At 35.6% G+C, this 17819-nt stretch overlaps 1 protein-coding gene across 8 annotated transcripts in view; it reads right to left on the bottom strand.

Moving 5' to 3' along the window:
* Positions 1–17819, bottom strand: part of CDIN1 (CDAN1 interacting nuclease 1) — a 263141-nt gene that overhangs the window by 166742 nt on the left and 78580 nt on the right. For all 8 annotated transcript variants that reach the window (XR_011648399.1, XM_023586384.3, XM_023586385.3 and 5 more), the window contains exons 2-4: positions 10690–10735; positions 9732–9796; positions 2716–2776 (exon numbers count right to left, since the gene is read on the bottom strand). Coding sequence is in view for 7 of the 8 variants with exons in the window: in XM_023586384.3 (XP_023442152.1) it covers positions 2716–2776; positions 9732–9796; positions 10690–10735 (172 nt within the window). In the remaining variant the exon portion in view is untranslated. The remainder of the gene's footprint in view (positions 1–2715; positions 2777–9731; positions 9797–10689; positions 10736–17819) is intronic.

Genomic DNA, 17819 nt, shown 5'->3' with positions numbered 1-17819 from the left:
ATAATAATGCCTGCAATATAAAATCACCATTCTTACACTTATCTAAATTGTGACTAATAAATTTAGCTAATACAGAAGAGATTTTATAAGGGATCAGACAGAAAGCAAGCAATACAGAGTTGAACAGTCCCTTTAATCAATTAAAAATGCATCTACTCTTTTGGAAACATATTGTCTTTCTTTTGATTCTTGGATCTTTTATTAACCATTTATTTAACTTCACCAGAAAATATGAGGGTTTTTTTTTTTTTTAACAGCAATAATTCCTCCCTAAAACAAGTCTTTTTCTTAGGTATAAGATAGCAAATGTTCCTCATACATTATCACCATGGATTTTTCTTGACAGGTTTTCAAGTCCCATATTCATACCAAAATTTTATCTTGATTTAGTAACTAGACAAAAAAGCTGGCTTCATTTGTATGAACAGTTTTTTTAAATATGTATGTACTTGGATGCCCTTAAATTCCCCAAGTAGAAAGAAATGCTTTCCATGAAACTGCTTATTCCTAGTAACCCACATCAGAGATGACACATGAAAAATGGTGAAATTACTGAAGGTAGTCCAGCCTGAATAAGGACTACCTTATTAGTTCAGGTACTTGCATCTCCCTAATTTTCATATTAATCATGTGTCCATCTTCCTCTGAAATAGGGCCATCATGCTTCATGTCAGATTTAGCATGTAAGTAAAATTCATAGTGCTTCAAATCTCACTAGAAAATATTTGTGTGGAGAGAATAGAAGGACTGGTATTATTGTGAACAAAGTGAGATTTCTTAAAATGTTCATTTTCAGCCTTGAAACAGGAAAATTAGTATGGAGATTTTCTATAACCAATGATGGCCACATATAGCCCCTACACCCAAATCAATAAGGCAATGGTTAGGAGAGCTGCTGCACACTGTAATGTACCTGTTATATATTTCTCATCAATTTTTACAGTTTCCACTGATTAAATATATATTGACTCATAAAGTATTATCATCACATCAATTGTCACCAGATGCAAACATATGTCATTTAGTATTAACGATCATAAAAATGGCAGCTTGGTTGTTTAGGAATCATAGTCTGGTACCAGCCATTCCCAAATTTCCCTAATGCATTAGCAGTCTCTCAGAAAGTGTATCATCTCTGTATTAATCTGCAAGCACAGGGGAGAAAAAAATCTTTAATCAGCTATTTCTTTTCTTTGGCCAAATATTGCTATATATTCATGATAAATAACAGTTCTACTGATATAGAAAAAAATGTATTCATTGGGATAAAAGTTTCCATATTACTATAAAATGGAAGTTGAGGTTAGTGAAGTAAGTTAAGCCCAACAGAAATATCTATTAAAAATTAAAATGGAAATTAATTGCTATTATATAAAATGTATGCCATCATTAAAAAGGAATACATATTATATCACATCCTTTCTAGATGCTTTATCTAGAATGCTATTAACTCACTCTTCATTTTCATAAGAACAATACATTTCTAGTTATAGCTTAGATATCTCAAGTTACTAATAGTATAAACTCATAACAAACAAGTCTGGAGATATGTAAAAACCACCCTGCTCCAGAAATAGGAAAAAAAAAAAAGAATAAAATACATGTTTTCCTAGGAGGAGGAGGAGAAATCCATTTAATATGTTAACTATCCTATCAGATTGTGTAGACATTCCTAGACTATTAAAATTTTCGAGTAACTGATAGGTAATTGCTCATTTGCTGACTGCAGCAGTGTACAGCAGACAGAAGCTGTGAGGGAAGCCATCCTTCCTTGCTAATATATAACATGTAGAACTTGCTGCTACTGCAACACTTAATGCTCACAGTACCGAGTCATCTTTAATGCAAACACACATTTTCTGCCCTGCTCCTATGTTTTCCATTATAATGCAACACAAAAACAGTGTACATTTCATTCCATTCCTATGAGGTTTGCATAAGCAGCTCCAAGTCAGACTAAATATTGTATTGCTCTTATTACAGTGGATAAATATTTTAAAGTTTAGGAATTAAATATTTTATTTTTTTCAGCATGCTCTCTGCAACAATTATGAACTTTTTACTGCTTCCTCATTCATGGGAAATCTTTAGGGTTTCCTTTTTTAAATGTGAGGTTATTATTTGTTCCCCCAAACAGAAGCAGATCAGACTTAACAAATAAGTTCAATAGAACATCTTATAATAGTATTAATAAGAACACTACGCTTCTTCATATAAAGAGATTTCTCTATAAGGCATGCATCCTTTGTTAGAAGAAAAGTTAGCTAACAAAAGGAAAAAGAATCAAGTAAATGTTACATCTATAAGTACATAAGTTCTCCCTTAATTTTTATAATAGCTAGCATAGATTTTCTTGGAATACGTCTCTCTACCTAACAGAGGTATTTCTCACACTAAATTAAAACAACATATCATAAGAACAGCATGACCTGGGCTGTTCAGTTGAAATTTTCCACAAAATAATAAACCAAGAAGCTGTTTATATATTTACCTTTAAAAAATAGACTAATTACATTAACTGATTTATTGATATATGAAGTTCTTTGTCCAATTATTAAAAGTTACAAAGAGGCCAGGGAGCAATTTAAATGTCTAATGCACATCAAAGTCTTTTTTTTTTTTTTAAGTTGATTACAATTCTAAGTCAAGCTACTCTGGATGGGCCCCCTAGGTTTAATGCAGGTTAAAATAAAATAATAACAACAATAACATTACCTCATTGGACAGCTCCAGGAGCACTGGGGCAGCTCCATTTTTCGCCACTCCATCCAGGTACCTAGACAAGACAAAGCCAAGTGGTAATGCAGTGACAAGAAAAGGCCAGCATAGACATGTCAGCATCCCCCTGTGTGTACACGTTTCTCCTGGGCAAATGCCACACTCAACTGTAGTTAAAGTATGCTACTGTCATAGGAAAACATTGAAGAGAAAAGGATAACAAAAACAACTTACCTCACATCCATCAGTAACTACTAACTGAAGTTGGGGTCAGGAGGTATGAGTACATCAGTTTCCTCTGTTTTCACTTCCCAACATGTGAAGTGAACACAGGTGTGATTTCTAAAGAACTATCCATATCACCCTGGCTTTGTCTATACAACAGACAGGCACTGCATGAGAAGGAAATAAGTTGAACTCTTATAGTTTGAAAAAAGCATTTGTACACCCATACCATCTTTTTGTCTATTTTTGCTTCATACTGCTTAGTTGACAGCTTATTAAGAAAAAAATGGAACAGACTTGTCATCAGTGGGTCAACACACCTTTGATAGGCAATATAAGACATCAGTTTATCCCCCCCTGGATTTCTGTAATAATCTTCAACTCTCCCTGCCCCCACTAAAAAGGAAAGGAAAAAAAAAGTCCTCCCCAAATCCATCCTACACATGGAAGTTAGAGCGATTTTTCAAAAACAAAACTCTGAATGTGTCATTTCCTCCTTAAAATACTTCAGAAGTCCCACATTACACCTCAAGATTAAATTACTACCACAAAACAATTCTTAAAAACTTCTTCATAATCTGATTCATATAGACTCTGCCAGCTTCATCTCTAGTCACAGACCCCCCACTCCTGCCTTTACTGGATAATTCCAACTGACGATTCACCTTAGATGTCACCCTCTTCAATCCACCAGAATCCAAAAGTAAGTTAAGCGTCCCTGGAATGCAATCGAGGCACACCCTCATTAGCTCTTTGTCACTTACCACAATATTTGCCTAGTCATCTGTCTGCACTGACCTGTCATGCCCCATTCTAAGAGTGAAAGCCCCACGAGGTTGGTGGAATTGTATTTTATTCAATTCCCTGGGCCTAGTACAGTTTTTGGCTTTTAGTAGGTGATTATGTAATACATAAACATTTTCTTCCTTACTGTATGAGTAATTAATTTCTAAAAGCAATATTGAATAAGAAAATAGAAGTAAGTGTGCACACTTCATTTGCAGTATATTATTTGAGTGAATAAATTAAGGAAATTTCTAAAATTCAGCAAAAAACAAGGTTAACATATAAGGTTTCCATATAACTGCCAGGAGCAAATTCTAACATATTATTTCACACTAAGTTTACATCTGAACATGAACTCTGTAATCTGAACTCTAAAATCTCTGGAACCATCCTTACTGCCACCGCTGCCATGATCTCTTGCACTGGAACTACTCTAAGAGCTACCTTAATGGGTTTCTCTGCTTCCATGTAACTGCCAGGAACACATTCTAACATATTATTTCACAATTACATTACAAAGATAAGGATTTTTCCTATAAATAAAGTAGGATAAAAGCAGATTATCTGAGGTGGGGAAGAGTCTCAGGATCATTATATCTCCAAAGTAATTCTAACTAATTCACTTTCAACATTTTAGAGTCCCTCTCTTGAATATATTGTTTGAAAATTTAACTTTCAGAAGCAAGTGGAAAAATTGAAATAAGGCAGTGGGACTCAGGGAAGGGTCCCTGGGTTGTAGGTCAGCTAAGGACCTCACGTCTACTTATGCAACAATTCTCTCTATACTGACAGGTTCGAACTAATCACGTGTTCAAAACCACCAGAAGCATACATCTATTTAGGATTCCGAATCTGGGTCAGAGTGTATAGACCTATACTGATATAATATCTTTACAACTTTTTACCTATGTAACATTTGGAGAACTAATATGTGTTGAGCCATATTTCAGGTTCTAAAGCAGCAGCATGGAATAAAACATCTATCAATCCTGCCAGATAATATTACAGTAGGAAGATAGATTAACCAAAAACAAAAACAAAAACAGAGAAATAACTATATAATACGATATATGATATTATAAAAAATAAACAGATTGATCGGGGAGCCTCTCTCTAAGGAAGCAATACTTGAGTACACATCGGCATGAAGCAAAGGGGCAAGCCACGGGAGAAGAACATCCCCAGAGAGAGAATATTAAATGCGAACGCCAGGAATGCACCTGGTTTATCTGAGGACCAGCAAGGACTCAGGTATGGTCAGATCAGAGCATGCTGGGAGCTGACTGGAACTAAGAAAGAGAGCACTTCTTGGTTCAGAGAACTTATCTGAGTCAAAAGTACATGGTTTTAGGGGAGTGGATGTAGCTCAATGATTGAGTGCCTGCTTCCCATGTTTGAGATCCTGAATTCAATCCCCAGTACCTCTTTAAAACAAAGAAAAGGTACATGAGTTTATGTAAGAGTGGCATCAATCACTATCCCGGTAGTGAGCAATAGAGCACGTCACTCAACCTTAAATTAACAGGAGATGGTCAAACAATAATGATAACCCCTTACATCTACATTGCTTATATAATATTCAAAGTATTTTCACACTTATTTTTGTGGAAACTCCCAAATGGGAGAAAGACAAAGCTTCCCAGAAGAAAGCAAATCCAAGGGCACTGAGGAAACCTGTGTAGGCTGTCTTAGCTGGTAGGCAGTAAAGCTCAGAAAAGGCATCTTGATCTCCCAAGGCCTAGTGAGATGCTCTTATATGTTGAAAAGGGTAGACTGCTTCTTAATTTGTTTCTCTGCTTCCAGGTACTCGTTTGACCCATCTATTGTTTCATACTGCCACAGAATTATCTTCCCAAATTGAAAATCTGATCACACTACTTCCTTGCTTAAAATCCACACTGCCCATTAAAAAAAATCATACTCCTTTGAACAAGACCCTCCAGCAGGCACCTGCCTGCATTTACGGGCTCAGGTTCATCTTGCTCGTTTCCATTCTTTCCCTACGGCCTGGCCCAAGAAAATCCACAGCTCCGCCACTAACTGTGCTTTTCTCTTAGCTTGTAACGCTGAAATGCCCTCCCCCTTCCTTAAAACTAGTGAAGGCAACTCTTTTATTTCTAGACTGCATATTCAAGTAAGTCCTAACACCCCAAGTTGCTAATTGTTGAAACTCCCACAGCACTTTGTATAGACATACTTCTGTCAGCACTTCTCTGACTGCATTTTCTATATTTATGTACATAGCTGTTTTCCCACTTAGCAGAGCAGTTGAGGGAAGGGACCGTATCTTATTCAGTTGTGTATACTTGGATTTTAGCATAGTATGTGGGACATAGTGAGTATAAAGCAAATGGTACTAATAGAACAAAAAAGTTTTCCACAATTTCGGAAACTTTATTTTTTATCATGTAATGTCAATAACACATTTAAACCAACCTTTTTCCTCTGTGAACATCTGAATGAAATTCAATTGATCTGACTCTCTAAAGCTAATGAAGCTGGCCCCTCAGGTAGTGTGTGTCAGTGGGAAAGGAGGAAATGGAAGAAAATATTTCTAAACTTTGCTGTTAATGGGGATTTGCAAACTTGATCAACCTGTATTTGTGTGTGTGTATATGTCTGTCCATTTGCGTCAATTTTGACATACGTATATAAATTTCCTATTTGGAAATAAAATGGCCTTAGTGGAATGTGGAAGAGTAATGAATCATTTTCAAACTGAACAATCAAACTGAGCCTGTATAGATAATATAGAGAACTGAGAAAATGATCTCAATCACTCAAAAGGCAAAGAAAAATCTCACACTGCTACCTGGATAATCTCAAGTCTCAGTTAACCATAATGGAACTACATTGTGAATATAGAGTTTTAAATATAGATAAATTCTTAATTGGGATAATTCCACTGTTAGCAAGAATGCAGAGACACAGGCATTCTCTTCTGCTAGTAAGACTGTAACCAGAATAAGCTTTCTAAACAGTAATTTGGCAAAATGTTATATATTTTTAAAATGTTCACATTGTTTGTCCAGTAATTACATATATAGAAATATCGAGAAATGAATATAAAATGCAAAGAATTATGCACAAAGATGTTTATCACACTATTATTTATAGTATCAGAACACTGGAAACATATGAGGAGTAATTCATGAAATTATGATACTCTCATATGATAAAGAAATGAAATCAATAAAATGTTTACAAAAGTGTTTTTTTGTACAAATTATGTCATATACATTTTCCCAAGTGTAAAATTCAGGACTCACAACTGCATATATAGTATGACCTTAGTATGAGCTCATCTATATAAAAATGGATTGACAGAAAAACTACCATGAAAAAATAACACAGTGGTTATCTCTGGGTAGCATAATTATGGGCAATTATTTGTTCCTTCTTTATACCATTACAAATGCACTTAATTTTTAATATAAGTATTATTTCTATAATGAGAAAATAAATTAAACAAATTGTTATTGACATTGCCAAGCTGCTTAAATATGTTTGTGATATAATACAATTTGCCTTTATTCTAACTGGCTAGAAATCAAACAAAAACCTTTTAAGGCAATTTGCCTTAGAAAACAGAGGGACCTTCAGCCTGTACATTTAGAATGGGGAGTGTTGAGGTCAAGTCTACCCATAGCACCAAGTGCACAGCCAGAAAGACAGGGAACTGGTAAAGGAATAAACTTTCCTTTCTTCTGCATCTGCCCATTATAATTTAATTCCATATTTTTGTTTAAAATGTTGTGACCTCAGAATAACTGAGACCCTCCTACTTAAATAAATTTATAGAAATATTTCTGTATTCTCATTATTACTCAACTGTTCTTCATAGAGTAACCATACTTAAAAAAAGATTTTCAGGGAAACGGATGTGGCTCAACCAATTAGACCCCTGTCTACCATATAGAAGGTCCAGGGTTTGATGTCCAGGATCTCCTGGTGAGGGCAAGCTGGCCCACGCGGTGAGCTGGCCCATGCCGAGTGCCAGCCCATGTGGGAATGCGACCTGTGCAGGAGAGCTGCCCTGCATGGGAAACCCACCCTGCACAGGAGTGCTGGCCAACGTGGAGAGCTGGTGCAGCAAGATGATGCAACAAGAGACACAGAGGAGGGAAAAGAAGAAGATGTAGCAGAACAGGGGAGCTGAGGTGGTGCAAGAGAGTAATCGCCTCTCCCCCACTCTGGAAGGTCCCAGGATCAGTTCCCGGAGCCGCCTAATGAGAATACAAGTAGACACAGAAGAACACACAGCAAATGGACACAGAGAGCACACAATGGGGGAACAAATGGGAATGGGGGAGAAATTAAAAAAAAAAAAAAAAGATTTCCATTTGTGGCTTAAACCATCCAGATAATCTGAGAGTCTGTTCATACTTCAATACTCAAATGTACTTTTTAAGAAACTAGCTAAGATTTTTAAAAGCAGTGCTTAGAGACCTTAGAAATTATCAAATTAAATCTGCCCGTATAAGGAGAAAAACAAATACTAGAGGGCAGTCCAACCGCCGAAGGTGTGGATCTCCAAATCCTAGGAAAAGAATATACTTCATTCCAAAATGCTGTTTCTATTTTCTTTTACTTATGTTAAAATGGCTTTAAAATCTAAACAAAGAATCATAACGACCTAAAACTACAAAATTTGCAAATAAGAATGTATTTTTTGGCATGTGTCTCTTCAGCTCTTCCTTATGGAGGTCTGAATGGCACCATGGCACTTCATGTGCCAAGTTTAATTGTATATGTATAATTTAAAAGTTATGAGTTTAACTTATTTCACCAGGGAGATTATGACTTTTAAATAAATAAATTTAAACTTTACAAAAATTTTAGAGAAGAATTCTCCTAGACATAAAAGTGCATGTATGTATATGGCATATGTATATATCTTTTGGTAACAGATAATACTACTCAAAATAGAGCATATCTTTTTACATTATGGCATAGTAAATAACTTTTAAAATTCTACCTTGATGGTTTTTCAATAAACACAACTCGATTTGAAAAAAATGACTTTACAGTAAAATGGCAAACAATATTCTATCTGTATATTTCATTCATAAATTTTTTGTGCATAAAAATCATTTATCTATTAACAGTGGTTGTCACATACTCAATGCAGATAAGCTTGATATGTTAATCTTAAGTATAATAATTTACTAGCATATTTCAAACAGTTTTTCCAGTGGGATTCAACTATACGTCCTTGAAATATTTAAGAAACCAACCAACAAATTCCTAATGCAAACCATTTCCATTTACAATGATAAATTATTCATTATAAATTATTCAGTCATATTACAAAGAGAATATAAATTTTAGAATTAAAAAAAAAAACAGAATCATTTTAAAGATTCTGTTTCAAAACCAGAGGCTTAAAACTATTTATAATAAATTAGGCTGAAATTAAAATATCCCCTGGACACTAAGCTATGGATATGATATCCAAGATTTTCTTATGAAATTATGAAACCCATTTAAAAATGTGACAGGTATACATGATGTGACAGGTATACATCTCCATATGGCCTTATTTGATATATGTCTTTTTTTTCATTTCTAAAATAGCTAACCCAATAAATATGATGTGAAATATAACTGTACCATATTTCAATCGTATTCTAATATTTCTTTACAACTTGCTGATCTTAATAAAAAATAAATGAAAACTGGTTTAGGACCTTTCACATATACATATGGACATGCATTTATACAAGTTTCAACTGGGGTTTCATAATATTATAACTATTTCTCACACAGCATGTATACACACATGTAGTCAAGACAGTCCCACCACATGCAGAGTCCCACCATATTCTTTGGTTATATAAAACAAAGCATGTGAAAAATACCTGAAGTCTTAAATAATATACTTAAGATAAAATGCCAAGGGTTATTATATTTAAAATTTCTTTAATAACCTAATTTATTAATAATTATTATTACTATTAATAGGTAATGTGATACCCTCTAGTGGGGCAGGCAGGTCATACCTCTGGTAATAACTTTCAATAGCTTCTGAAGTATGATGCTTGGCATGTGTTCTTTTAATGTGCTTCTGAAACAAAAGAAAAAAAGGACCTTTATATTGTGTCACAGAGCAGGTTCAAGAACAAGAATGACATATTTCTTGATCCCAATGTCTCTTGCATATAGGGCAAATTGAGCACTGGTTTAGGGATTTTGGGTGGTGGCAGGTCTTCTTTCCCTTCTACTCTACAAAGCTATGCATTTTAATCTCCATTGCTTGGCTAGTACGTCTTCGCTATACTACAAGGTATAGTATATATGTAAAAGCCAACAGGGTCATAGTAATTGAATCTAAATAAGTTTGCTTAGGGTTGCAGGGGGCAAAGAAAAACTTGTTCTCTCTTTCAACCTTTGTATTAATTTTCCCTCAATTCAATTCCATCTAAGTCCTCTGTACTCTAGCTTTACAATCCAATTGCCATTTTTAACCAGGAAGAACATTGCTTAAAAACAACTTATTTGAAAACTACAAAAAGTAATTCCATAGAGACTTGCCACTTGACTGACACCTGTCATCTCATGATAAATGACTCCATTTTCTGCCTCTCTTGCCTTCTGCCACTCCAGCAGTGGTCATTTATCATCATCTCTGTCAGCAATGGAAAGCGGCACTGACAGTGCAAGTCAGCAAACATTTAGCACATGGAACCACGCAACACAGGGAAATTATTATTGTCAGAATAATAATGGTTTAGCATAATTTATTACAGGTCCACCAAATAAGCAAAGGGTAGATGTTATTAGACAGATGGATGGGTAGGCTTGGCAGGCCTCCACTGAGACGCAGGCGGTGCTTGATGTGGAAAGGAGAACATCCTCCAGCCCAATCAGAGAGCTGGCAGTTCAATTACAAAGAAATAAAGGGACATTCATCATTCAATTAGGCACCTGTCAACCCTCACAAAGGAGAAAACTTCTAACCTGGTACTCCTGGGAGAAGATGCTCAGCAGAGTGGCCTGCGATTGACTGGAACAAATAAAAGAAGGACAAAGTTAATTACTGGAGTGCACGGCAAAGAAACAAAAGAGAAAGGAGCTTCAAAGGTAGGCCTGCTGCCCTGTAATCTAACAGAACATGAAAACAAGTGTGGAAAAGTTGTTCCAGATGAACACCTCGAACAAAGGCTTCCTGCTGCTAGGTCAAGGAGAGAGAAAAAGGAAAAGGGAAAATATGGCTAGACTCAAAGCAAACTATTAATATCATATTATTTGGAGTTTTAAACTTTACTATCTGTAAAATGCAATGGTGTTAAAGGGGACGAAAAAAAAAGCAATGTTTATTTCCACTAATAAAGGTTCAGAGTTAAATTCCATTGACAGTTGAGAATATGCAGCTCACTCATTGCTAATGTTCTGAAATTTTCATTAGGAGACAAGTATCCTATAACTATCTCAGATTCCAGGGAAAAATTTGGTCTCCACTAGAAGTAGCACAGAGACCACTAGAGCATTCCCACTGAAACTGGCATGCTTTGAAAAAAGGAAGCTTTCACAGCAGGAAGCTGAAGTCCCTGTGGTCTGCCATTCCCAAAGACTGCCATAAGATTCATTCATCTAAGACTACACTCAGTGTCAAACACCTGCCAATGAAGCAACCTGGAAAATATTCTTCTCAAGTGGGAATTTTTCTGTCAGTTGTTAACATTTAGAAATGGAACAGGATTTTTCTTCCCTCTAGAAAGCAATCAATACCCCCACTATAGTCCCCAGTAGATTTAATTACTTTATCATATCTTGAAAACAATTCATTATTTCTGATATATGTTCCTACCAGATGCTATATGAACAAAATGCAGTACAAATAATTTGTACTGTGAATAATAAAATTTTTCTTTCCATGAAGAAAACCTCTTAACCTCATCACAGATAATTTGGAGACTGCAAAATTAAATAAACAATGACACCACACCTCACCATCATAAGGTTTGTCATCTTCTGCAGTATGCCATTTGGCTTCTAACCCCTTTCCACTCTTACCAGATTACAAAAGAGTAGACCAAAAAGACCATAAAGATTCACCGAGGAAAACTACACATTACTAAAAAGTTGTTCCAATAACTCAAAAATACTGAGAAATTACTGATTACAATTATGAATCCATTATAAACAATTTTTTTCTATTTCCCTTTAATATTGTAAATTACCTTTGAAAAAGCCAATTTTATACATAAAATCCTCCTCATATGCCTTGTTTGCCTGGGCTTCACATGTAAATACACAAACCTTGGTAGAGTTGCTGACAAACCACCTTATGAAAAAGTGGCAAAATGAGACTCAAATCTTTGTATAGTACTGAATAAATCAGTAATGTTAGTTATTTATTTGCACTAAATAGAATCCTTCTAACTGCATAACAAAAAATATTTACTTTATTAACCGCTTAATGGGAGAAAAATGTCAGACCTATGTGACAAAAAATATGACATAAACAAATGTGTTTGTATATGGGCAAGTCATGGCCAATGACTAATAAGAACACTAAACTACGAATAAAACAAAAGTGTAGTTGAATGTGTCCATAATGGTAAGACTAAGAGTGAGTTGAAGAAATAAGCCCAGGAATGAACAATTCAAAGTGAGAAGTTGGTCAGGAGTTGAGAATACTGTATAAATTGAACAACAGATAATGTCTTTGCTAGGAAAATGTCTTTAAACTGCTTAGAATTCAATTCAACTAAAATGAAGGACAGAGCTAGAGAGCAACCCATTTTCTCAATGGTCAAGAAAGTTACAAAGAAGATTCAATCTTATACTGGAGGTAAAACTTGACCAGAACTCAAAAGAAAAAATAACTTACTATATGGTAAAAACAGAAAGACAGACCTGGGTCCAAAATGTTTTAGGTTTGGTTGGCTGACCAAGTTGTAGACAACTATGTGTCCTTCGCTAGTTTGCCAGCCAATCTCCTGTTCCAGTACATGCTAACCTTCTGAAATAGTGTTCTCAACAAACCTCACACCCTCCAGAGCAGGAAAGGAGTTTTAGTGCAATGAAGACATTGACCCCAGTGTATATTATTTGTTACTTTCTTCTACTGTGTTATAATGCTGAGAAGGGATACTAAAGAAAAAGAGTGGGTGGGTGGCAAGAAGAACAGAGAAACATGTGGTCAAGGCAATCGCTCTGAAAAACTTACCATCGATGCCTTCCCCCACAATGTTGGATATGTTTTGGTTAAGGGCAGGCAAAAGTTATGGTATAAACTCAAGATTCACTAGGTTCACAAGGAATATGGCTTCCCATTTAAAGAGGAGAAGAGGAAAAGATCCTGTATAACTAAAAGACCTACTTCAAGCATCATTCAATCAGTCAACAGTATTTACTAAGCATCTACAATGTCCTGAGGTAATAGGTATGGGGAAATATGCTACCAAAATCAGAAAATTAAATTAGGTAGATAGGATTTGATTTAGAGGAAACTTTCAACATACACACACATACAAAGACACAAGCTAGAGAGCAATGTCAAGTACTAACATGTTTTAGCACACTAATGAAGGAAATCATGCCCTAAATCCTTATGTATTCGAAGGCTGTACTGGCTTGGAAACATTCATGCAACACTTAGCATTTATGATGTTTTTAATTTATATTTTCAAAAATGAAGTCCCTTAATTTGCACCAAATGCCCAAGATGTGTTATTAAAACCTCTTCAAAAAGTTTTGTTTTTGTTCTTCCCCATGCTGTTCTTCCAGATTAAGCTCTTTACCCTCCAATTGTCTGAGCAAAGAAAATATTACGAGAGGACTATGTAAGACCCTGAGTCTTGTAATGACAGGCTGCCTAGAAGGCAGCTGCTATCTTGCAGCAATGTGGAAACAAACCCGAGGACAAAGCCAATACGCCGAGGATGACAGGGCAGAAGAGGGAAAGAGTTCAGCTACTTGTGGATATGGTTGAGCTGCCCTACCAAATGTGAAATGAATTGACCAGTGTCCACACTTTTAGTTTTGAGTAATAATAAACATATTTTATTTTAACCTCAAAAATAAAGAAATAAACTCTGCCAGGGTTTCTATATGCCCTGGTAAAGAGGTGCCCTGTCGTGGATGGAGGACTCAGAAACAGAGAGTGCGCTCCATCCCCATGACATGAGTCTAAGGTGCAATACTAGAAAGGGACTGTTTCAGCATGTTCTAATTCTCTTCTTAGTTGGCAGCTGCTGCATTTTGCTTCCCTAAATGTTTCCTCTGACGACCACCAGGTTACTAAATTGATGGGTGTGTAATTTTTTTCTGTATAGATTTTAAACATTGGTGGGGTACCCTCACTTTCTACCATTTTCAAATTCTCCAAATGCCAGGCATATAGAGAGGCAACAAACCAGTTTCCCATATAATAATAATTCAGTGTCCCCCAAGGCATCAGATAAGCTCTTCAGTAATATCTTCATTCAGTAATAACCTGAAGGTTACTAGAGAAAATAAACTTTAGAGGGTTGGATGAATGCAACATAGACCAAGTAGAACTTAGAACAAACTCAGTTGCAAATGCAACATTCATACAAACACAAAGCCCTCATGTTTCTCCAGGAGACCTAAAGCAAGCAGAATCTTAAGAAGGAAGCCACCACATGCTTTATATTCTTCTTCTTCTCAAGTTCCCAACCTTTTGAAAAGACCATAAAAAAGTAAATGCCTTTAACTTTCAAGCACCATTTACTATAGAGTCTAGGAAGGTTAAATGCCCTCACTCCACTGGAGTCAAATTGCTCTGAGCAAAGTAAATATTATTTCTGGAACTCAAAAACCAGTAAATCAATTAAAGGGAGTTGAATCAGAATACTCCTATAATGCACTAGCTTAAGGACCTCCTGATTATAAAGCACAGCCTCTCTAAATCCATGAAAGAATACAATGGAACATTAGCCTAGGTAGTTGATTCAGAGTACTGGTTAAGGAAGAAAAGCAGTTTTCTAGTTTTCTATAAAAATGATAGCATAGGTGAGCGGATGTGGCTCAAGTGGTTGAGTGCCTACTTCCCATGTTTGAGGTCCTGGGTTCAATCTCTGGTACTGCCTTTAAAACAAACAAACAAAAAAGCAGTGGCATATACAATCCCTACTACCACCACTAAACACACACACACTCACATGTAAATTTGAAATGTGGGGGCTTTTCTCTTTTCTTTTTTCTATTAAATCAAAATGGAACCCAGTAAGACAGCAACACTTGCTGTAAAGCCATTACTTATTTTTCAGAGGAAGACACAATGCAAAATGGAAAGAATGGAAAGATTACTTGATACTCTGAAAAATTACTGAAAAAGGGAAAAAAATTATACTAAATTCAAGAAATAAAGAAAATAGTATCCATCCTGTCCTCCCCTTTTCATCTCCTCCAAATCTGCAACTTCATGTCATGGATATAGACTACATTTTACATCTAATCATAGCAAATATCCTCCATGGCAAAAATACAAATGAGCAGAGGGATGATATCATTAAGTTTAGTAGTAATGAGCTATCAAAACAAATACTCTTAAAAACAATATTTCTGTTACATATATGAAAAGAAAATGACTAGTGTTTCAGGCAGCTTAATGAATTTTATGGTAAACTGAACACATATTCATAATAGCTGTTCAACAAGAGCTAAGTAAGATTTACATGAGCACCTACTTTGTGATAGACACTACACCACACCAGCACTTTATTTTACCCTCACAACTCTGGGGTGCGTACTATGATTTTAGATCCTTATTTTAAAGATGGTGAAAGGAAGAAAGAGAAGTAATGTAAAATACATAAACAGCAGAGTTGTGAATGAAAATCCACATCCAGTTTCAGAACCCAGGCTCTGAATCACAATGCTAATCTACCTTCCTAACATTGTTGTTCCCAGGACTGGGTGCTACAAGATACTGTATGCTAATGCCCCTGCTTAAATGTTTATATGATGCTACATTTGTAAAGTCATATATGATAATAGCCACAAATTACACTCCATAAATGTGGGCCTTGTTCCTCTTTTGAAAGAAAATTGGAGCCACAAGAGGTCAAGTGTTTTGACCAAATTCCATGGCTTTAGACAATATTCCTTTTTACGAATGAAATGGCTATTTTCCTATAACTACATTAAAGTGCTGTTGTGTGTGTTTGTGTTCTTGAAAGATAAAGGAACTATTCACTGCAGGAAATAGTCAAGGTTTAAAAGTTTGTTGGGTAATTTCTATTATTCTTCTTGCAGCTAAGGCATATTTAAACAACTACAACTATTGCCTAAAACGTCTCTATCTGATTACATTTGGGTCTTTCGTTGAAATGTTATTTTTAAAAAACTTCATATAAAGCAGACTTAAGTCATTCTTTGAATAAGGTAGGTATAAATAACACGATCAATCTTCTCTATATAGGAAAATACCCTCTGTAGGTGTCAAATAATTTCATTAAATAATATTGGATGAATAGTTTCCTAGTTATAAAATAGTGCTATACTGTAAAAAATTCAGACATATATACTGTTAGCATGGTTGTATATCCTTCCTGTGTTTTTATTCTGTGTCTGATGTGTATATATATATATACACACACACATACATAAACATTTAAAAAATTGTGAGTGTTCTTAACATATTTTTGTAACATGACTTTAAGATATTAACACTTATCCATGTGATTAAATAGTCCAGTTTATAATTTGTTTTTATTGTGAATAAAACACATATTAAAAAGCATATAGAAACGTATATAATCTATGATTATAACCAAAAAATTCCTATTAACCACTTACGTCAACAAATAGAATATTGTTGGTAATGCAGAAGTCACCCAACCCATTCACACCACCGTTTCCCTCTCACAAAAGAACCAATTCTCCTGATCTTTAGGTTAATCATGTTTTTGCTTTTATCATCTACCACCCAAATACATTTCCCTAAGTTCTATAGGTTAGCTTTGCCTGTTTGTAAACTCTACACAATGGAGGCACACACTATGTACTCTTCTGTATCTAATCCTTTCACTCAACAATATGTCTGTGAGAATCATCACTGTTAATGCAAGTGAGTGCATTTAATTCAATTTTTCATTGCAATATACTATGTTCTATTTTCTGAGTATATGCCATATTCATCTTTTCTATAGTTGAGGGACATCTAACAATTTCTAATCTTCAGTTAATTTAACAAATAATGATGCTTTAAATATATATACTGTACATGTCTGTTGGTGCATGTGTGTACACATTTCTATTGGGTTTAAACATAGAGGTGAAATTCTGGGTCATCTGTCATGCAAATCTTTAGTTTTAAGATAATGTCAAACAATTTCAAAGTGGTTACAACAATTTTAAACTCCCATCAGCACTACCCTACAGGAGAGTTCTCATTGTTGTATGTCCTTGTCACTTTCTCTTAGTTCAGTTTGCTTTTTCATTTATGTTGTCTTTTGAAAAGAAGTTATTTATTTCTCCCCAGTCCACTGCCTCCCCGCCCCCCGTCTGCTGTTTGTGTCCATTTGCTGTGAATTCTGTGCCTGCTTGTCTTCTCATTAAGCGGCTCTAGAACTGATCCTGGGACCTTCTGGAGTGGCAGAGAAGTGCTCATCATCTTGCACCACCTCAGCTCCTTGGTTTGCTGTGTTTCTTATTGTCTCTCCTCTGTGTCTCTTTCTGTTGAGTCATTTAGCTGCACCAGCTCTCTATGTGGGCTGGCACTCCTGCATGGGCTGGCACTCCTGTGTGTGCCGGCACTCCTGTGTGGGGCAGCACTCCTGCATGGTGCAGTACTCCTGTGCGGGGCAGCACTCCACGTGGGCCAGTTTACTACACAGGCCAGCTTACCTTCACCAGGAGGGCCCCAGGTATTGAACTCTCGACCTTCTATATGGTAGACAGGAGCCCAATTGCTTGAACCACATCCGCTTTCCTGAAAAGAAGTTTCCAATGTTGATGAAGTCTAACTTAATTTATTAAGTTTTATTGTTAGTAATTTGAGTCTTGTCTAATTCTTGTCTATCAACAATCATGAAGATATTATATGCTTTCTATTAGAAGTTTTATACATTCAGCTTTTAAATTTAGGTGTATAATTTATCTTGAATTTGTTTTCA

The sequence above is a fragment of the Dasypus novemcinctus genome, chromosome 3, assembly GCF_030445035.2.
Source record: "Dasypus novemcinctus isolate mDasNov1 chromosome 3, mDasNov1.1.hap2, whole genome shotgun sequence".
NCBI lineage: Eukaryota > Metazoa > Chordata > Mammalia > Cingulata > Dasypodidae > Dasypus > Dasypus novemcinctus.
This window is presented reverse-complemented; position numbering and strand designations above follow the sequence as displayed.